At 44.4% G+C, this 23,822-nt stretch overlaps 1 protein-coding gene across 2 annotated transcripts in view; it reads right to left on the bottom strand.

The window, feature by feature from the left end:
• The window catches only part of LOC147026307 (netrin-G1-like), a 189,735-nt gene that overhangs the window by 12,847 nt on the left and 153,066 nt on the right, over nt 1-23,822 (bottom strand). For both annotated transcript variants that reach the window (XM_085881592.1, XM_085881591.1), the window contains one exon: nt 4,451-4,618. In XM_085881592.1, coding sequence (XP_085737718.1) covers nt 4,451-4,618 — 168 coding nt within the window. The remainder of the gene's footprint in view (nt 1-4,450; nt 4,619-23,822) is intronic.

The following is a 23,822-nucleotide window of genomic DNA, read 5'->3' as shown; positions in this document are numbered from 1 at the left end:
TACGAAATCAAGGTCAGGGATCTTGCCATTCCCAAACGATGCACCGCAGCTTGATCTCTCCGACGTCCTCCCCAGAATCCAATCCATACAAGCGCTGAAAAGTGTGGAGGCCAGTACACACCCCTGATGAACTCCAGTAACAACTGGAAATAAATTGGAGATGGTACCACCACATCCCACAGCACTCTCAGTACCAGAGTAAAGTTCAGTCATGAGATTGATCAATTTTGGTGCCAGCCCACGAAGACCAAGAATCCTCCAGAAGCATCCCAATTCACTGACTCGAACACTTTACAGAGATCAACATAGGCTGCAAGCAGCCCCTGCCAAAACTCTCGTCAGCGTTCGGTGAGGACACGAAGAGCAAGGATACGGTCAATCGTTGACCTCTTTGGTGTAAAGCCTGACTGCTCTGGACGCTGGTGCTCAGGCAGATGATGGCGAACCCGATCATGAATTATCTGAGCAAAGACCTTGCCCGGCACTGAGAGCAACTCTCCGTAGTTGTTGCAGTCCTGGCGATCACCCATGCCTTTCTAGAGAGGGACAACAAGGCACCTCTTCCATTCTGTTAGGACGATGCCTGTGTTCCAGGCAGAGCACAGAACTGCATGCAATGACAGTGAATACAGCATTTCCACCAGCCTTGAGAAGTTCAGCATGGATGTTCCAAATCCCAAGAGCTTGACACCATTTCAACCAGTTCACCGCAGCCTGTTTCCACAAACAAAGGTGGACCACAGTTGATTGGAGGGTCAGCAAAAGGGATCGTTACACCCATGACACCCAATTCGACAGCTGGTGGATCAGCCTGGTCCAGCCGCACAAAGTCACCGACCCAGCGGGCGTTGACTTCGGACTCCTGTGTCAAGAGCCTACCACCCTCTGCTCTAACTGTAGCACACCGACGGATGGACTTGGATGAATGCAATGCGTGAATTCCCCTGTAAGCAGGACGAGAATCACTTGACCACAGGTGATGCTCTATCCCCCTTACAGATTCCTCGCACATCATCCTCCTTTTTCTCCCTTAGCACACATACAGTTTTACGCCTCAGCTCCCTGAAGAGCTCAGCTCGACCATTAAGCCTGGCCCTGCGACTCTGGTCAAAGGTATCCAGTGTCCCTTGAGAGACAAAATTCTTCTTCACCCAATGGTTTGTTCCAAGACATCCACCGGCAACATCAAGGACGGTGGTTTTGAAGGTACTCCACAACTCTTCAGGACCTCCCAAAAGCACCCAGATCCCACAAATCCCCACTCCGCCTGTTCGCAAACTCCTCAGCTGCCCTCTCATCCTTGAGCTTGCCAACAGCCAGTCAAGGCTGGGATGACACCAATCTCCTGGATTTACGATGCAACTTCAGAGTTGCGACAACAAGCCTGTGGTCGAGTGTTGAAGAACTGAGCACTCTGGTAGACCCTGCAGTTCTGGATCATCCTTCAGCGATCATCAACGAGCACCTGGTCAATCTCCTTTGTCGCACCACCAGTGTTGGAATACCAAGTCCAGCGATGAGCCTGTGGGTGCTGAAATCATGAAGTCCCTGACTTCTTGCAAAGTCAAGGAACTTAGTGCTATTCTGGTTCACAGTTCCAGACCCATGGGGACCAACACACATCTCATAACCATCCCGATCAGTTCCAGTCGATGCATTGAAATCCCCCAAGACAAGAAGAGTATATCACCTAGGGCACTGATCAACCACAGACTCGAGCGTGGCATAGAATGTGTCCTTCATGGTGAGATCACTCGCCTCAGTCGGAGCATAGACAGAGATTAGGGAAATGACACCCAAGGGGTAACAAATCCGTCATCTCAAAATACGCTCATTGACCGGTGTTACCTCAATTATCATTGGAGTCAGCAAGTTGGACACAGCTACAGCAACTCCTTGGGCATGGTAACTATCACAGCGATCAGACCAATAGTAGGTGTAACCACCCGCCATGATCTCGCCACTATCCAGTCTCTGAACCTCAGAGAGTGCTGCGACACTGATGTCCAAACGCTTGAGCACAGAAGATAACAGAGACAGGTGATCATCCTCTCTCAGAGATAGGACATTCCAGGCACCCTCCCGAAGGGACCGCCTCAGGTTAACACAAGGAGACCGCCATCTGGTGAATGACACCTCAGCACCACTCTGCCACGCACCACCGCAATCCAACCAGGGAAGTTTACCCCGTGTTTTTCCTCCTATCATCAATGAGTGGGGGTCCCAAAGACTTTATATCAATTCCGTCATCCGGTGAGCTGCCCTGTGAAGGACAGCTGCACTGGAGGTACTCCCACAGAGTGGGTTTTCAGTTTGTTTTGCGGAGTGAAGGGTTTTACGGTGGTCGGTTTACCAACCTCTGAAAAAAAAGTAACCCAACTGTGGGAGGACGTTCGCAGATACAGTTGGGTACTATTTATGGATGGCCGTTGGCTCACAAGGAGCTCCTCCACCCTTTGACAGGTTTTGTGGTCAATCCTGCTGGGTGTCCATATCCATACATCCTCCTCACCAGAAAACCTGGTGGGGGAGACGGTTTAGTTGCCAACAACTCGACCATGAAACAGGTTAGTACAGGTTTATATGGTACTTCCAGCAAGCCACAGATCTAATCTGGCTTGGCCTGACAAACGTCAATGGTCTGAAAAGTTGTAAAAGTTAAATGGTCTGATGGTCTGAAGGTCGAAACGTGCACAGGTCGACAGGCCTGAAAAGTACTAAATGGGTCAAAAGGGTTGAAATGGTCTGAAGTGCCTCAAGGGTCTTAAAAGGTCAAAGGGGTCTAAAGGGTGTAATTTAAGGTCTAAAGGGTCAGAAAACATCTAAAATGGGTCTAAAAGTCAAAGGGATCTACAGGCATTAAAAGGTCTGAAAGGTGTGAAGGTTTAAATGGTAGAAAGGAGTCCAAGGGTCTTTGGAGTTCCAAAGGGTCAAAGAGGATCTAAAGGGTCTTAGAGATCTAATTGTTCGAAAGGGTATAATGGGGTCTACAGGTTCTTAGTGGTCTATAGGGTATTAAGGGTGTGAGATTATAAATGCTCTTCGGGGCCTATAGGGTTTAACAGGGTGTATAAGGGTTTCAGGGTCTTAATTGTTTGAAAGGATTTTGGGGTTCTAAAAGGGTCTAAAAGGTCTTGGTAGTCTTAATGGCTTTCAGAGTATTCAGGGGTATTAGGGTTCTAAAGAGTTTAAATGGTCTTGAGGGTGTTAAAGATCTCAAAGGGGCTTGGGGTTCTGGAGCGTCTTCGGGATCTAAAGGATCTTCAGCATTTTATGGGTAGGAAGGGTCTTAAGGTCATTTAAGGGTCATATAGGTCTTAAAGGGTCTTCAGGTGTTTGTGGGTTTTGGGGTCATTCAGAGTTTATGGGTCTTAGTGGTGTAAAAGGTCTTAGGGATATTAAAAGAATGCTAGATTTCTAAAGGGTCTTAGGGGTCTAAAATGATGTTAGGGTTATAAAGGGTCTAAATGGAACACATCCTTTACAAATGGAAAACTTCCTTCAGTGTAATTAATACACACTCACGTTCTGTGCGGACAGACAGACAGACAGACAGACAGACAGACAGACAAACAAACAAATAAACCAATGTCACCCGCAGGGTGACCCGTATCTTGCCAAAAGGTGACCACATGTGACTTCTTTAAGGTCACACTGAGGTGAACAGAGCTGCTATCCACCAGGAGCGACTCCTTGAGGAATATCTGCCTACGAGAGATTCCGATGAGAATCGTTCTACAGAGTAACCATGAAAAATATGCTTTTTCCTCATGACGTCACCAAATGACGTCATAATGTCTCAAGCTTGACATATCTAGAAAGCACTCATCGAGGTGTTCAATTTGAGGTACTACACGATATGGTTCCTAAAACTTGAAAATTTGACCTTGGGGTCAAATATGTTTGACCTGAGGCGCTAACCATGAAGGTCAAGGCCAATCACCACCAAAAATTAATCAGCTGAGCACCAGACCATGAACTATATTCCCATGAAGTTTGAAGACAATCCGATCAAAATTACTCAAAAAATAAGGGTTTCCCCTGATTTGTGCCAAAGTGACCTTGACCTTCAAAATTGTGTGCACTGAAAGGGACCTCTATAGGCCTCTGATATGCGAAGTTACAAAAATTTCCGATGATAACTGTGCTCTGCACAATTTTTTATACGTGATTACAGACAAAAAAAAACAAACAAAAAAAAAACATACAAGCTGACTAACATATCTTGCAAAACTTCGTTTTGGCAAGATAAAAAAACGGACTCAAATGCAACAAACATCAGTCTCCTTTGGCGAAGTTAATAACGGAAGAAATTAGCACAGAGCTAAATAACGAAAAGCAAAGCATGTCAAGGAATCCAAGAAAAAAAAATGAATAATCAGATTATGAACAGCAATTACAGGCTCCTTGCTGAGTTATTAAAAGCAATTCCAAGCTTGCGTCAACTCACCCACACAAACGTTTTTGTGGTGCAACGGCAGTGACAAGTTGCGGAGGAAACCCTGGCGGCAAAACTCACAGTGCAAACCCCATGTGTTGTGCTTGCAGCTTACACAAGTCATTGTGTTCATGGGCTCGATGATGCTGCAGCGGCTGGAGTGTCCATGGCAGTGACAGACTGCAATCGAGACATGCACATCAAGAGCTTCTCATGTCCCTATCAGAGAACCATGAACATGCTTTCAATGAATCTGATTACTTTTCATTTGCCTCACTTAGATTTATCCACCAACACCAATGGTTGAAGATACATTTGCTATATTTGTCACTTGTGGTTCTCATGTTGAGCTGAGTGTGGTTTATGTTTTCGAGTGCAAGTAGAACGAGTTAAAATTTACAATAAACAATGAAATCAATGAAAGAAGAACAAAATTTGAAGCATTTCAATTACTTGATGATAAATCAAGTCAGTTCAAAAGTCATAATTGGTTCAATTTGATTCCCAGTTGACAATGAAGGATTGTATTTGTGGGAACTAATTGACATCATTGTCAACAACTGAAAATTCTTCCGTATGAAGGTGAAAGATCCAGGTGTTTTGTGAGCTTCAAAGAGACTTGCGCAACATTCCAGGTATTTCACATTTGCAGGTCAAAAATATGCGAATGTTCTTTCAACATTGACAGTGGATGATGTTATGTCATGTAACGCCATACAGTAATGATGGCCGGATGAACACTATATTTTGGTGTGGGGTCAAAGGGCTGGCATTAAATGGTATTGCATTTGTAAATGTCATCTGTTTATGGTTATACTACTTCTACTACCACTACTACTACTGCCTCAATTATCCTCACTTTCTTATGGGATCAGCAGGGGAAAAATTTTGGCTCAAGTCACTCAAAAACTGGCCGGGCCAAGTCTGACGTTTGACTGAACGTGGCAGCAATTTGTAATTTGTTCAAGGTACCGGCGATAGCTCAACTCCACTTCGCAAAAGACACCATGGGAACTTTAACATTCACCAACCAATACTAGCAGATAGGACACCCAGCTGAACATATATCTAATGGGAAATTCTCTGCCAGTGAAACACCAATCCAACAGTTTATGGCCTCGTTGGTAATGAAACCTCGGATGGACAGCTCAAATATAAGAGCGCTACTTTAGTACTGTCCTGTCGGACTTATGGTTACCATACTTTGTACAGCAAAAAGGGGTTCCAGTATTAATACTTGGCTAATATAACGCTGGGATCATAAATTCAAATCCTCTGCATTGTAATGGTATGCAAAATGTCTTAAATGTTTTTTTGTTTTTTTTTAATTCACGTAAAATTATATCGATGTCACCCAATGTCCTTGAGCTGGCACAATGGCCGAGAGGTCCACACACTTGCCTCCAAGTTGTTTAGCCTGGCTTTAAATCTCAGTCCAGCTATAAACTGTCATCCCAGTGTTCCACAGAAAGGGTGATTCATCCATGTGTGTGCGTTCCTCTGTTGGACGTTAAACTGAGAGTCCTTTCTGCTTGTACGAGTTGGTGGATATTAAATATCCCACGGTGTCCTTTGCGTAGAGTAGGTGAACTATCACAGCCAACCTGAACAAATTAAAAATTCCTGCCCTAACCACTTTCTGGGAAGACAATGACAAACCACCCAGTAATAATGCTTGCCGAGAAACTGCTTCAGCAGCATCTCTGCTCTGTAACATTACTGGGTCCATTATTAGTCCCCTACTGGTTTCACCAGAGAGGACTATAGGTTTGCTCTCCATCTGTCCATCCATCCCATATGTGGTTTCTCAGACTCCCCCCCCATACCCTTTAACATATTCAACTAAAACTTGGTACATGGCTTTATTATGATAAGTTATGGAACAAGTTCGAGTTTCAGGGCGTTTCATCAATTTTTCACAGTTATACCCTTAATAGACTTTAAAAATTTCACATACACATGGGTCACTGGTTCAACTACTCTGACCCACCCCATAGCTTTACTCCCATTGGCTGGACGTCTGCCCTGACTCCACCCAATAAAATCATGTGCCACCATTCCGTGAAGCAGCACAGATCGGCCTTAGGCCTGAGCGTTAGTCCCTGGCCCAGTGCAATTGGAATGATCCCAAGTATATCACCACAATGTATTATATAGGCGCATAAGCTGTCCGCATGGTTTTTGCTTTATGCATGTTCATCTGGTTATTTTTAAGATGAAAGAGGCAAATCTGGAAAAGAAAAAAAAAAAACACATGGTGGGTTCGAGTTTGTTCTTCTTCATTTTGGTTCCGGTATCGGGTCACATATGCGTTAAAGCAAACTAGTTTTTATTTATATCTCTGGTTTGTTATCGTAGTTGGCTTTATTGGTTTCTAGTCTACAAAAGATATCAGTAAATGAAAATGTCTTTTCCTTTAATTTCGCCAAGGAGACCCAAACACAGTTGGTTGGAGAGTTTCTTCTTCTTCATTTTGGTTCCGGTATCGGCTCGAGTGTGCGTTAAATGCAAACAAATTTTTAATCTCCCGAACATTCATTGGAACCAGAAGGGGACATATATTGCAAATAAATTCTTGCTCTTGTTCTTCATAATTTACATCAATGATTTGGATTATGAGGTTAAAAGCAGCTTTATAAATGCACAGATGTCACAAAGCTTGGAGGGAAGGTGGATAGCAGAGACAGTGGTGATTAGTTCAGGAAACTCAAGATAGTTTCATAGATCGGTTAAAAGATGATGGATGCACTTTAACATTAATAAATTAAAGGTGCTGGCGATGGGTAAAGATAATGAAAATGAAGATTACACGATGCAAGGGGCAATCTTGGAGCGTGTCACACGGGATAAGTATCTGCGGTTGGTAATAGATATGGGGGGGGGGGGGGGTAAGCACACAGGACGGTTCCAGGCAATTATAGGTAAAGCTAACAACAGGGTTTTAGATTGTATTCATACAGGGATAAATGATAAATAGAAATAGGTAATGTTACATTGCACTGTATAGGAATTTACTGAGGCCTCATCTGGAATATTGTGTACAGTTTTAGTCACTACAACTCAAGACGGACATAGCTGCCATCGAGAGTGTAAAGTGTTGAGCTACTTGATTTCAGCACTAGCTCGATGAAGCTATGAAGAACGTTCAAAGGAGACAGGACTTTATACTTTGGAAAGGAGGCGGTTGAGATGGAATCTGATGGAGATGTTTAAGATGACGAAGGGTGTGGACAAGACAGGTGCAGTGCAGTTTTTCAGTAGAATGGACAATGTTAGGATGAGGGGCCACAGCCTGAGGGTAAAGAAAATGAGAATTAGGACAGTTTTAAGGCAGGGACCTTTCAGTTGGTGAGTGCTTAATGCAGGGAATGGTCTCCTGAGAAAGGTAGTGGCAACGGAGAGTGGTGGATAAGTTTAAATACCATTTAGATCGGTACCTGGATGCATTGGAGATCAAGGGGTATGGGGATATTGGCTTGTGTGGATGGTCAGAAACTTGTATTTGGATGAGTGACAATACTGGGGTTGGTGCAGCGCAGGCATGATGGGCCAAGTGGCCTCATCCTGTGCCAAAGTGCACGACATCTTTGTTGTTTGTTTTGTTTGTTTGTTTTTACACGATCTAAGGCTCATAGTGACGCTGTCACACATATACCTGTATCTCACACGTATGGACATACAACTGGAAAAATGATAAAGTTGTACTTGTGGGAAATCAGAGTATTCTGTCAATGGACGTCTCTTCTCCCTCCCTCTTTCTCTGTCTCTCTCCCTCTCCCTTTATCCTTTTCATTCATTAAATCCTGCATCTGACATGTTGGTTTTCTGGTAAGTCCAAGATGTCTTCGGAAGTCTCATATTCACAATTTGAATTATCCAATCTATATAACCATGATGTATGAAATGTGCACATTGGCAGTAGGCATGTATTTGCTCCGTGTACATAAGCCGGATTTTTTTTTTCCCCCAATTTGTATCATAAATGAAGATTTTTGAAGGCAATTAGCCAGAGTTGTCAAGGTGGAATAGTGTGAAAATACAGAAGTGTCGCCCATGTCATCAATTAATGGCTACTGCATGGGTGTGTTCCATTAACAATCAGCTTGTAGAGCACTCGAGCAAGCACTCCATCGAAACGGTCGATAAGGAACGGCTGGCTTGGCAAGCAATAGCAAGCTCGTCAGCTCGTCCCCCGCGCAGTAGGAGACGGGGTTTTTTCAATGACTTCTGTGTCTGTCTGTCTGTCTGTCTGAGCCGTAACTTTTTTTTAACCATTTAGGCTTTTGTCATAAAATTTTCAACAACACTTTATCATGAGAATATGGAGAAGATTAATTAATAATTTGGTCAAAAGGTCAAAGGTTAACGTCACATAAAATCGTCAATTTTCATCCAATTGACCTGAAATTTTAAGAATTTGCATATTGGGTCACTGAATTGGTTCACAGATCCAAATCTGGAAGTTTTTTGGGTTTTTGTTTTCGATCAAAAGCTCAAGGGTCAAGGTTGCATAAAATATAAATGTCATCATATAATTCTGTCATTGGTAATGCAACAATTGAATACTTTCCAACAACTGAAGGATCACACAAAATGGTGTTATTTCCCGGCATTGCAATACAGCCCACCGACGAGTTGAAATCTATCCGAGCTGGACAACCACATTGCATTATATTCGAGCAAATACCATCCGTCACTTTGCCGACAGGAATACTGAGAGGGGGGAGAAAAAGAGGGAGAAAAGAGAGAGGGGTGGGGGGAGAAGAGACAGTGGGGAAAGTAAGGAGGTGGAGGGGGAAAGAGAGAGGAGGGAGGGGGAGTGAGGGGTGGGGGAGCAAGGAGGGAGGGAGAGTGAGGAGGGGTGGGGAGCAAGGAGGGAGAGCAAGGAGGGAGAGCGAGGAGGGGTGGGGGAAGGGAAGGTAGAGTGAGGTGACAGGAAAGGAAAGCAGACGTGTAGTGGAGTGTTAATTACGATTCATACTGTCTCATCAAAATGATTCTGCATAGAAAAACAGTGAGGATGGAAACAAAATAATGTCTGAAATCCATTTTCGACCAGTCAGACAACAAATACCGCCCAGAGACAAACACCGCCAGGCCAGGTACGGAGACAAACATCACCCAACCGCGTCCGGAGCCAAGCCGTCTGGAGATAAACGCCGCATGGACACATCCAGAGACAAACTCCCGTCCAGACACATCCAGAGATAAATACCAGCCAGACACATCTGGAGACAAACACCGCCTGGGCATATCCACCATCCAGACACGTATGGAGATAACTACCAGCCAGATATGTCCAGAAACAGACACAGCGAACCAGAGAGAGAGAGAGAGAGAGAGAGAGAGAGAGGGAGAGGGAGAGGGAGAGAGGAGAGAGAGGGAGAGGAGAGAGAGAGGAGAGAGGAGAGAGAGAGAGAGAGAGAAAGAGGGAGAGAGAGAGATATAGAGAGAGATATAGAGAGAGAGTTAGAGAGAGAATTAGAGAGAGAGTTAGAGAGAGAGTTAGAGAGAAAGTTAGAGAGAGAGTTAGAGAGAGAATTATAGAGAGAGTTAGAGAGAGAGTTAGAGAGAGAGTTAGAGAGAGAGTTAGAGAGAGAGTTAGAGAGAGAGTTAGAGAGAGAGTTAGAGAGAGAGTTAGAGAGAGAGTTAGAGAGAGTTAGAGTTAGAGAGAGAGTTAGAGAGAGAGTTAGAGAGAGAGTTAGAGAGAGAGTTAGAGAGAGAGTTAGAGAGAGAGTTAGAGAGAGAGTTAGAGAGAGAGTTAGAGAGAGAGTTAGAGAGAGTTAGAGAGAGAGTTAGAGAGAGTTAGAGAGAGAGAGAGAGAGAGAGAGAGAGAGAGAGAGAGAGAGAGAGAGAGAGAGAGAGAGAGAGAGAGAGAGAGAGAGAGAGAGAGAGAGAGAGAGAGAGAGAGAGAGAGAGAGAGAGAGAGAGAGAGAGATGGGGTAGGGGAATTAGCAGAGAGAGAGAGAGTATGTTATGCTTTATGAACAACACACACACACATGCAAGCACGCACGCACACGCACACTGACACACACCGACACACACACGCACGCACGCACGCACGCACGCACACGTGCTTGGCTGATATCAGAAATTTTTTCGGGAATTGGCAGATTGGAGTCAGTGTAATTACAGACTGCAGTACGCACTGTATACAACCCAAAAACCTTGAGTCGTTTTCACGGAAAAACAATGTCACATTTATATAGACATTTCAGGGAGATACGTACGTACATACATTAATCTTTATAAACAGCTGCATGACATGTGACAGGTGGAAAGTTGGGAGACACCCAGAGACTTTCTTTCGCAGTCAGAACGACTGTTAAGCTCATTTCTGCTGTTGCAGAGCGGATCGCATTTTAGTTTTAAAACGTGAGCGGAAATTAAATAAATTAAATAAAGTTACCAACACCGCCCGGAGAAGTCTGGAGACACCTCTCTCTGGGTGGTGCTCATAAGTTTATTTAACTTATTTAATTTCCGGACATATCCGGGCATCTTGATGTGCATGAGATTTAATTCACGTCAAAACTGCCGGACTTCTCCAGGCGCTGTTCGTAAATTTATTTAATTTCCACTCACATTTTAAATTAAAATGCGATGCACTCTACAAACTCTTAACCTCAAAATTTAAACAGCGGAATTGAGCTTAACAGCAGTTCTGACTGCTAAAAAAAAAAAAGTTGCCAGGCATCTCTGGGCGTCGATGAACTTCTCTGGACTTCTCCGGGTGGTGTTTAGTATGATCGCCCACACAACCATGGAGAGTCACTTCAGATCCAAATCTACCCATATGTACCACGTCCATGTGCGCTGAAGACGTACCTCTACCTTGCAGTAATTGTCGACTGTACATCTCGATCAGGACATGAACTGTACCGCTAATGACTGTAGGGCGCTCGGCAAGTGGCTAAGCACTCAAGCACGCACTCCAACGGAACGCCCTGCTTGGCAAGCGATTATAGATTGCCGTCAATAAACCCATGCACCCGGAAACACACAGGCAATGTCCGACTTGGACAAATGAACACATTTTTAGTGTTGGAACTGCTACTAAGTTCAATTCTGGAGCTTAAACTTTGTAATTTGGCTTATTTTGAGAGATTCTCGAGGTTATGGCCTGTGCGGAAATGAAATAAAGCCACGAACGCTGGCGTCTCCGGGCGCATATCAGCATTGCAATGCATCCAGCAGTTCTTGGGTTTGATAAACAGGGATTGGATAAAATGAGTTAAGAAAGTGAAAAACAAACTATCGTTTAGAAATAGTGGCGGCCCGTTCCAAGTCAAGGCATGGTTGAGCAGGCTAAAAACACATTGCAGCTTCAGACCCCAGCAAGGTAACCCAGGATATGCCTTAAGACCCCAGAGAGAGCGATGGCCGAGAACGTACCTGATAAAGGATGTCTATACTAATAAACATCAGTGTGTGTGTGTGTGTGTGTGTGTGTGTGTGTGTGTGTGTGTGTGTGTATTCGTGTGTATATATATATATATATATATATATATATATATATATATATATATATATATATATATATATATATATATATATATATATACATATATATATATATATATATATATATATATATATATATATATATATATGTGTCAGTGTGTGTCCGTGTGTGTCCTGCATAACTACAAAACCATGAAACCTTGCAGCCTGAAACTTTGCATGCATACTACGAGAACTCCAAGGAAGTGCAGTGAAATTTGGTGTTTGGGTTAATTAAAACAACCCTTTAGAAGATAATTAACAGCTTTATTTAATTATATCCTTTATCAGGCATATCCTCAGCTACCTTGCTCTCTGGGGTCTTAAGGCATATCCTGGGTTACCTCACTGGGATCTGAAGCCGTCATGTTTTTTGGCCTGCTCAACTTATGCCCTGACTTGGAACAGGCCGCAACAATTTCTTAATGATAAAGTTTTTTTGGGTTTTTCCCACTTTCATAAATCATATTATCGAATGCCTGTTCATCATAGCAACAAATCGCTTGGTACATTGCTTATAAATGCCTGGAGACACTAGCGTTTGTCTTTGGTGGCTTTATTTCATTTCCGCACATGCCATAACCTTGAGAATCTCATAAACTGAGCCTAATTATAAAATTTAAGCTCCAGAATTGAACTTAGCAGCAGTTCCGACAACTAAAAAAAAGTGTTCATTTGTCCAATTCTGACATATTTAATGTTTTGACTCTTGCCAGGAGGGTGTGTGTTTAATATGACGATTCAGAAATTGCTATTGCTTGCCAATTGAGCCGTTCCTCATAAACCATTTTGTTGGAGTGCTTAAGCCACCTGGCAAGCACTCTACAATAGTCACACTGTCAGTGAATGCTGCATGTCGATTGACTTGAACAATGTTCAGGAGGTACTCACTTGCATTTGTCCCGCGTTGTATTGGGCAATGGCTGGCTCGCTGAAAATGTGCAATTTCCCCTTTTTGTATGATATTCTTTCATTATATGACCCATCACTTCAGCATAGATAATTACAAATTAAAAAAAAGAGAAATGAAACATTTCGTTAACATCACGGCAGGATAGCCGAGAGGTACGCACACTCGCTCTATGCTGTGTAGCCTAGGTTTGAATCCTGACCCAGCTATAAACTGTCTTTCCGGTGTTTCACAGGCAGGGTGATTCATCAATATATGTGTGCCGTGAAACTGGATGTCACATTCACCGGAATCCTCCCTCAACTCTGCCTCTCATCCCCCACCATTTCCAATATCTCCCCACTCTTCCTCTCTCACCTCTTCTCTGTCTTACAATTTATCTGGGCAGTTGTTATGTCCAGTTGGATAAGTTTAATGCTTTGGAAATTTCACATTTTCTTGTGTACGCATGGAGAAGGAGGGAACATCGCCTTGCTTGCTTAAAATAAATAGGAATATCGGCTTTGTTATAAGACTCATTATTTATTTAAATTATCAGATTTCACAACAGATTTCGACACTTATTTAGTCCGGATGATATTCGATCCTCAAAACCGAAATAATATTTAGATGATATACGAGAATTAGTCCACGAGAGTAGATCATGGAAAATCTTTTCATTTCATGCATGAAATCGCTCCAAGCTCCAAATTTGAAAACTAAAGAACTTCCAAAAGCGATGCATACGGCGATTCATAGCTATGATGAACAGGCGTTCAATAATATGAGGGAGGAAAGTGAAAATAAATCTTTATCGCTAATAAATCATTGCGCCTGTTCCAAGTCAAAGCATGGTTGAGCAGGCCAAAAAACATGACGGCTTTCGACCCCAGCATGGTTACCCAGGAAACATCTTAAGACCCCAGAGAGCGATGTGGCTGAAGATCACCTGATGAAAGATGTAATTAAATAAGGCCATTGATTATGTTCAAAAGGGTTGTTTTAATTAACCCAAACACCCAATATTCAGTCATGCACTTCCTTTTAGTTTTCTTAGTATGCAAGCAAAGGTTGAGGCTGCTCGGTTTTATGGTTTTTTAGTTATGGAGGAGACACTGAAACACGCACACACACACACACACACACACACACACACACACACACACACACACACACACACACACACACACACACACACACACACACACTGATCAGTGTATATATATATATATATATATCAGTGTATAGATCAGTGTATAGAGCCTGGTGTTGGCGCAGTGGTTAGGGCAGCGGCTTGGGATCCAAGAGGTCCTGAGTTCAATCCCCGTTGGGCCACTGAATTAATACACCAGGGGGTTGACTCAGCCTGTCATCCTTCCGAGGTCGGCGAAATGAGTACCAGTATACTGGGCCGGTGTATACCCCGGTTAAAAATAGGTGTACCATATCCCTGTGTCGTAAGAGGCGACCAGGGTTGCGTCAGGAAGGGCATCCGGCGTAAAACATGTGCCAAATCACTATGCGGATCATACGGATGATCCGCTGTGGCGACCCCCTTACGGGAGCAGCCGAAAGAAGAAGAAGATATATATATATATATATATATATATATATATATATATATGTATGAATGTATATACATACATACATACAGGGTGTTCCAAAAGTCATGGAGGGATTTAGAAATGAAATCACATTTCTGTTTTTTACATAATTTATAGTTACTTTTATACCAAAAGAAAATTTACAAAATGGAGATAAATTTGCTTTATTTATGAAAAATGATGCAACTTCGATGTCCTCCATTTTTGGCTTCGCAGAGATGGGCTCTTTCGACAGCATTTTCCATAACAGCAGACAATAACTCTGTCTGCAGCCCTCGAATTTCTGCACAGATGTTGTCCTTGAGATGCTGAATTGTACGGGGCTTATTGATGTATACATGCTCCTTTAGGTAACCCCAAAGAAAATAATCAGGAGTCAAATCAGGAGAACGTGATGGCCAAGAAATTTCTGAATTTCGCGAAATTATTCGGTGTCCTTGCTCTTTGGGTGAAAATAATTGATCGATGAAATTTAAAATTAAATACCATGATTTTCATTCTTTGTTCAGTTGTGAATTTTTCCAGGGGTAATTTCCAAATTTTAATATAAATTCTGAAAAGAAAAGAAAAACAAATTATTGAAAAACAGAAATGTTATTTCATTTTAAAATCCCTCAGTGACTTTTGGGACAATATATATATATATATATATATATATATATATATATATATATATATATATATATATATATATATATATATATATATATATATATATATATATATATATATATATATATATATATATATATATATATATATATATATATATATATATATATTGTGACGTCCACGGGACTTGAACAGTCCCGCCAACGTAGAATGAGCCGAAACGATGGAGGCGATTTATTTGTTTATAACCCAAACATGGCGGTTCCAATCGCTCTACCGCAAACGGGACGAGGAAGGTGGCACGAGTCACTTTTCACTGAGTTGATGATGTTTATTCTTTTTTACTATTGACCAGAAATAACAAGACTCAGCAAGAAGAGGGATCCGGGGCGATTCGACGGGATGGTGTAGGATCGGGCGTGGGGAAAAACACAGACAATTCCAATGAATATACAGTTCTCAATCCCTCTAAGGCGCCAAGCAGACACACACACACACACACACACACACACACACACACACACACACACACACACACACACACACACACACACACACACACACATACACACACACACACACCGTAGCTATCTCTGGTGGTCAGGCTGGACCGAGGTGTGGACGCAACTGTCCCTGGATCGGCGCCGGACGAGCCGACCTTGCTCTCGCCAGGGGGGGGGGGCAGGAGAAACCGCGGTGCTGTCGACCTCCTGGTCCTGGCCCAAGTTCGCCCACAGCCGCCAGGGAACCAGCTCCCGCGCCAAGCCGCGAGCAGGAGAGGGAGGCAGGTCCACCCGCCGCCCGACCCCGCACTCCGATTCAGCAGAACCCCAGAGCCAACCGAGGTGAGGCACGAGGCTCGGCAAGGCTCCCAGACACGATCAAGAGCACGATTGACTCAGCACAGCAACCAGGACGCTCTCTGCCGCCACAGGTTCCACACCAAAAAAAACACGAGCGTTCTGGTTGTAATCTTCTTCTTCTTCCTTTTCGACCCTGAACAGAACCTTTTTATCCTTCTGCCCTCGTCACCTCCAATCGAGCCGTTTATTGGCCCACTGCTGTCGCCTTCTGCCAATCGTGATCACGGGGCGGAGCCATCCGCTGCTCTGTCCTGTGACGTCACGGCAAGCCTCCAGAGAATACTAAAAGGGGTTTACGCAGACACACTTACCCTATCCCGTGTCCCTATCTAATTACGTGACATTTATCATTTCCCCCTTGAAGAAATGAACATTTACTAGACAACTTATCACCACTGAATTACTACTTATTACATCGAGATCCTGGTAAACTCGAACAGCATGGCATACCTAATTAAACACCCTAATTACCCTTTGAATGCATACCCCCCCCTCAAACGTAACACTGCCCCCTCCTCTGGTACCGCAGCTCCTGCAAGGTATATCACAGGCGCTACCGTACCAGCCTTAACACTTACTGACTCACACCTAATTAACCTAACGAAATAAAGTAGGAGGGGCAATGGGCAGCGAGTCGCAGCTAACTTACCTATCCTGCTTAATGTACTACCCCCTTATGGCCTTATCCTCGCCTAAACAATCATTCGCTTTTTTTATTCTTATTTTTTATTTTATTTCATGAGAGCACTGAGCGAAGTTGCACTCCATCCTCCGGATCATCGCTCCTGCCCAGCACTCTTCCAGTGATCTGGGGAGGGGAAACAAAAGGTTCCACAAAAACACAACACTTATACTTTACATTCCTACTCTAAGCCTTAACGACACTATTCACAGGATATTTACACTTGACCGCCTCCCCCAGTGGATGCTAATAGACCCAGCGTTACCTGGGGAGCCAATTTTCAAATTTGCTTGCCCCAAAATTATGCGGACATCGTGCCCTTGCTGCACCTGTCAAGTTGTGCGGGATCGGGTGGGACTCACACATCTTCACAACACTCACACCATGGTCATCATCACATTTCTAGGTCATGGTCCTCATTTTAATCATGCAGGCTGAATCCCGTCGTGGCCGTGGGGTGGGTTACCACAAGATGATGGGGGCATCTCAGGTGCAACCATGCCCACAGGTAAGCTTTAGTCCAACCCGGACGTTTCTCCGCCCCGCTCCCTTTGATTCCCTCCCCCCTGGTAGCCATCAGCTCTAATCCCGTACAACACTCTGGAAGGGGTCTCACTGGCTCCTCTGGCCTTCCTGGGTCGCCAAGGTCCTACCCGCCTTGGTCGCCCAACCAGACCCTCTCCCAGTTGGCTCCAGACACTGTCACCATTAGCCACCAGGGGTGAATCTCCTTGAAGGAGGTCGCAATTCACGCTCACCGTGAGCTTCAGAAATCCCTGTGGACAAGCACATCATCCCCACCCACAAAACCCACATGACTCCCCCACCCCATCGGCCTTACATGTGACACCTGCATTTCTAACACTTCACCGACCATGACCTTCCCTGTTACCACACCATGCCCAATAAAAAAACAATGTGTACACCATACATTTCACTTCTTCACTTAAAACAACTCACACAGCACTTCTCACCCGATCCACGCACCAGCCATTGGACAGCCACTCGTGCCCGCTTTGTCACCAATTACCCACTGTCCCGATTGTCACTCTAAAACCCAGCAGAACTTACAAACCCATGCCAATTTTCCCACAATTCTTTTTTTTCCACCAAAGGAGGGCACTTCGCCACAATCTCACCAGCCGTGCATGGCCCTAAATGCTCAGCCCGATCTAGTCTCCCGGACCCCCGACAGTGATCTCCGGACCCGACCTATGAAAGGGCATCTCGGATAGACCTGGTGGTTCAGCAGGAGGATTCACCCTCTCAGAGTCTAAAAGTCTATTAGAGGGTCCCTCCATCGCCGGGTACCGGCAATATCGTTGCATGTGTCCTCTTCGCCCGCACCGGAAACAACTCCCCATAAAAGGCCCCTGTGGGTATCGGTGTAATGTCTCTTCTGGTTCCGGACCCCTTCGGCCATAATCGAATTGCTCTATTGGCTGGGCTGGACCCCGCCGCTTTGGCACACCAACTACCGAATTACCCTTTATCAAACTTGACAGTTTCTGGCAAATTTCCTGAAACATTTGGGTAATGCCAATTTATCCCAGCCCCCCTCCCTGATCCTGGATCTCCGCCTGTCGGATCGTCACCGATGGCCTCTCTGGAACCCGACCCGGCCGACTCCACGAGGCCAGCCTGGCCGCGCACTCAGCCGCTCGGTGAACGGTGGGTGGATCCTGTAGCTCCACTAGCGCTCGGACCTCAGGGTCCGGGAGAGCAGCTAAAAATTTCTCTAGTGCCAGTCTGTCCCACGCCTCCACTGTAAGGTCCCGATACGCGATCCTGACTGATTGGTAAATGTCATGTGCCAGCTCCTGCACTGTCTCACCCGGCTTTAATCTGCGGTGCTGGAGCTGAGCCCGCACCAGATCACAGTTTGCTGCGAACCCAAACCGACGGCTCAACGCCTCGCAAATGTGGGAGCTGGTCAACATCCCCTCCGCGATCACGTTTAACACATCTGCGGCTGGTCCCCGCAACGTTGCCACCAAATTCCCTGTATGTTCCCGCTCATTCCACCCGTTTAGTCGGGAAATGCACTCAAATTGCGTCAGAAAAGCTTCAACGCTCCCTGACCCGTCGAAATTTACCAGGGGGATCACTTTTACGGTGGCCCGCTTCTCAGTTTCTCCCTTGTCCGAATCCAGCCCAGGGATCAAACACCCTTGTGGCTGCGTATCCAATTTCGGAGCCCACTGTGGCCAAAGATGTTTTGTGGTGAGGGTCTCATGGGTCAATTTTGCCTCCTGTTCAAAACGTTGAATGGACCGATTCACCTCTTCCCGCAGGATCTTCTGGGCCCGCACAACCTCCTCCAAGGCTCCGTCGCGAGTTTGTAGCTGCTCCTCAACCAACCCGGACACTCTACTTACAAAAGACGGCTCTACCAGGCCTTTATCCAAGACTTCATCTTGGCTCATAATTTTATCTTGTTCGTCCAAACGAGCCTCCAATCCTTTTACCTCCTCCGCCAAATTCATCCCTTGCTTCCTCAGCTCTCCCCACTCTTCAACTTGCAGCTGCATACGAGCATCCACACAGGCACGATGACGTTCCAGGCTTTCATCCACTTTATCAACCCGAATGTTCGTTGCATCAATTTTATCTACCAATTTTTTCCGTATATTTTCCCCCTCCAATGTAATTTCTACCTTTGTTTCCTCCAATCTATCCTCGAATTTACTTTGTATTTCCCCCAATTTAACTTCCACACACTCCTGCATCTCAGTTTTCATTTTCTCCATCTTTTCCCCCAATTCATCCCTCATTAAATCAATCCGTGCACCCAACTGTACCCCCATTACCCCCAATTGATCTGTCATTTCTGCCCCCTGTGTCGTCATTTTTGCCATTTGTGCCGTCATGTCCCCTATTAAACGTTCCAACATTGTCCAGATCGTCATCGCACCGGTTTCCGGCACTGCCGGTCCCATTACGGGCAATGAAGCACGGTCCACGCTCGGAATGGGGGAGGTTCCAACCCTACCCCCGTCTCTCCCCTCTTCCCCCGACTCGCTGCCAGACACGTGGCCTTCCTCCTCAAACATCTGCACATCCGCCATGGTGCAGAAGTCCCGTTTGCCGCCAATTAATTTAAATTTGAAAAATCCCGCCAAAATTTTCCCGCGCTCGTGCGCTTTTCTGTAATAATTTTATATTCCAATTCGTGGCGAGATTTTAATCCTGGTATATAATTTAGAGGGGTTCGAACATCCATCACACTGACACCAATGTGCCGTCCACGGGACTTGAACAGTCCCGCCAACGTAGAATGAGCCGAAGCGATGGAGGCGGTTTATTTCTTTATAACCCAAACATGGCGGTTCTATAACCCCATGGATATATATACATTTTTGTATATATTTTGGATATAACCCAAAAATCGCTCTACCGCAAACGGGACGAGGAAGGTGGCACGAGTCACTTTTCACTGAGTTGATGATGTTTATTCTTTTTTACTATTGACCAGAAATAACAAGACTCGGCAAGAAGAGGGATCCGGGGCGATTCGACGGGATGGTGTAGGATCGGGCGTGGAGAAAAACACAGACAATTCCAATGAATATACAGTTCTCAATCCCTCTAAGGCGCCAAGCAGACACACACACACACAGACACACACACACACACACACACACATACACACACACACACACACACACACACACAAAACGTAGCTATCTCTGGTGGTCAGGCTGGACCGTGGTGTGGACGCAACTGTCCCTGGATCGGCGCCGGACGAGCCGACCTTGCTCTCGCCAGGGGGGGGGGGGGCAGGAGAAACCGCGGTGCTGTCGACCTCCTGGTCCTGGCCCAAGTCCGCCCACAGCCGCCAGGGAACCAGCTCCCGCGCCAAGCCGCGAGCAGGAGAGGGAGGCAGGTCCACCCGCCGCCCCACCCCGCACTCCGAGTCAGCAGAACCCCAGAGCCAACCGAGGTGAGGCACGAGGCTCGGCAAGGCTCCCAGACACGATCAAGAGCACGATTGACTCAGCACAGCAACCAGGACGCTCTCTGCCGCCACAGGTTCCACACCAAAAAAAACACGAGCGTTTTGGTTGTAATCTTCTTCTTCTTCCTTTTCGACCCTGAACAGAACCTTTTTATCCTTCTGCCCTCGTCACCTCCAATCGAGCCGTTTATTGGCCCACTGCCGTCGCCTTCCGCCAATCGTGATCACGGGGCGGAGCCATCCGCTGCTCTGTCCTGTGATGTCACGGCCAGTCTTCAGAGAATACCAAAAGGGGTTTACGCAGACACACTTACCCTATCCCGTGTCCCTATCTAATTACGTGACATTTATCATTTCCCCCTTGAAGAAATAAACATTTACTAGACAACTTATCACCACTGAATTACTACTTATTACATCGAGATCCTGGTAAACTCGAACAGCATGGCATACCTAATTAAACATCCTAATTACCCTTTGAATGCATACCCCCCCCCTCAAACGTAACAATATATATATATATATATATATATATATATATATATATGTATATATATATATATATATATATAAATATATTATGTACACACACAGGAAGTACACAAATAAATGGTGGGGTTTCATGACATTGTCATTAAGTCGCCACTATAATACCCAGTTGCTACAATAGTCACTTGCAAGAAAGCACAACAAGAACAATTGAAAGTGTTACGCCAGAGATTCTCGACTGAGTATTGGCAGAAATTGAATTTCGATATGATGTGTGTCATGCTGTTAATGGTACACACATTGAAGTTATGTAATTCTATTTCAAAAACCTTTTGAAATAGACAAAACTGCAATATTTTAGGTGAGGGTTAAGCGATGATGGTTTGAGTTGGTGAATCAAATAAAGAAAAGTACAATGCAAAGTGAGTATCTGTTTTTTTAAAATCAATCTGCTTACAAAACCCCACCATTCATTTATGTATACCCTCTGCATGCACACACACACACACACACACACACACACACACACACACACACACACACACACACACACACACACACACACGACATTTATTTAATTTCCACAAATATAGTGGACATGCCGCCACCCCTCCCCCATCAAATTTGGTGAAATCCCCCCTCCCCCTCAAATTGATCTATTCCTCCATACAGGTCCTTTTCCCTCCCTCCCATTATCTCATGAAAAAGTTAAATCAACTCACAAAAGTTTTACATTTCTGGTGAGGATGGCCACACTGACATCAATGATCCATCACATCAAAGTTAACTCAGGTGTTTCAATGCAGTGCATTCGAAATGCAAGCTGAGACTTCTCATGATAACCAAATGAGTGCAGACAGCTTCAAGGAATTTCCACATTTGCTGAACAACCCCACTCACTCCACACCCCCACCCCTCCCCCCCCCCAAAAAAAAAAGAAAAATAAAGGAATAAACAATCATTATATAGATTTTCACAATTTTCAGAATTGGAAATGTTAGTTCACAACCTTGAACATTATTTTTGTGTGAAACAAAAGACAAGTTAAGTTATGAGCATCACTTTACATGGATCCTAAAAGTCAATTCTTTCCTTGTGGGATCAGATTATAAAATATCTTATCTTGAATATTATTTGTCCTCATCTTTTGAAATGACCTTCCTTGGTATGGTTGCTTCATCTGTAAATTGATGAGGTTGTGTTCTTTCTTGGGTAAAATTCTTTCTCGGTTAAGAAAAGCTTCTTTCTATTTATAAAACTGGTTCTGAGATTTCCGTTCTCCACATTCATTTGCATTTCAATGGAATGTGATTCTTCGCCTTGAGCTGGCACACCTACGGCTCGTCTGTCACCTTTCGACTCACTTGAATCCAAGATACCCGCCATTATTGTTGTTGATGTTGTGAAAGATTATCAAAAGGTATTCCTTTTTTTTTAAAGAAAAAGATAAAGGCTCATGAAATAGCTGAATGATAGAGAAATGATAATGACACTGTGATCGAGCAGATAGTTGACATCCAAAGGAGGATTGAGAAATAGGTAAGTGACAAAAAGCATAAAGGAAGTGAATTAGAGGTGCAATAAGTAAAGGACTTACAGACAATACAAGGAACTGAGTGGGCTGAGCAGAGAAGGAATATAAGGAATTTTGGCACAAGAGAGCATTCGGCCCACCATGCCTGCACGGCGTGCGCACCAACCCCGATATCCATCACCTATCCACACACAAGCTACCTACAAGTCCTGCCAATATCCCCTTACCTGTGGTGCTCCAATGCATCCAAGTACCGATCTAATTCCAATTTAAACACATCCACCTTTTCCATTGCCACGACCTTTCCAGAGAGACCATTCCAAGCATTGACCATTCTCCGACTATCATAATTCTCCAAAATCAGATCAGAACTTTTTCCATTGGTATGTTATGACATCACCTTTTTTTAAATAAGAAGGGGGGGGAATCAAACACTGCAACAATGTGCACATGACAACAAAGCTTGCCAAACTAATAAATGCATGCACTTCAGCCTAAACTCAAAAGCACATACAAACAAATGCACCATACTCACAGGTCAGAATGCAGTCGTACCAATGCATACATCCTAGGCATTGGTACGACTATGCCCACAGTGCCAGAATGCATGGCCAATAGTCACATCATAACTTCATCAGTTGGCATGCTACTGCACAAAGTGGAGTAACCCAAGGAGTCGATCAGGCAAGCCGTCATCCATTGTTCAATATCAAATAGCATCGCTTCTCTGAAATGGTGACTGTAGACATATGCCACACCAGCACTTTCTGCAAGCATCCTGACCAATAGGTGATGAATTCCACCCAACCACCATATTTAATCGGCATCTATTAAACAGTTTGCAAGTACTTTGAATTATATCCAGGAAATATGATATTGCAGTTAAAAGGGAATATCGAGCTTGAGTTCTGTGAAAGTCATACAACTGCTCACTGCTAAAAGCAAGGTCAGCAGCTATACTACTACCTGCAGAGGTAATTATCAGACCACATATGCTTCAGAAATGTATGACTATGGGATAAGGCCCTCAATTAATTATCATACTCTTGACAGAGCTTCAGGGAATTCAGAGCATGTCGAGAAATGTTTAAATGCTGGAAACAATCTTGGACAGATTGCCACTCAATGGTGCAATACTCAAAAGTGGCTAGATTTGTAATTTTCTCAGGCCGCCAGGGATTACTCATCCCCTCTATAAAAAACAACAAAAGACACCGTGGGATCTCTAACAATCACCAACAACCCTT

The sequence above is a fragment of the Eptatretus burgeri genome, chromosome 5, assembly GCF_056783735.1.
Source record: "Eptatretus burgeri isolate ZD-2024b chromosome 5, Ebu_testis_v1, whole genome shotgun sequence".
In the NCBI taxonomy this organism is placed as follows: Eukaryota; Metazoa; Chordata; class Myxini; order Myxiniformes; family Myxinidae; genus Eptatretus; species Eptatretus burgeri.
This window is presented reverse-complemented; position numbering and strand designations above follow the sequence as displayed.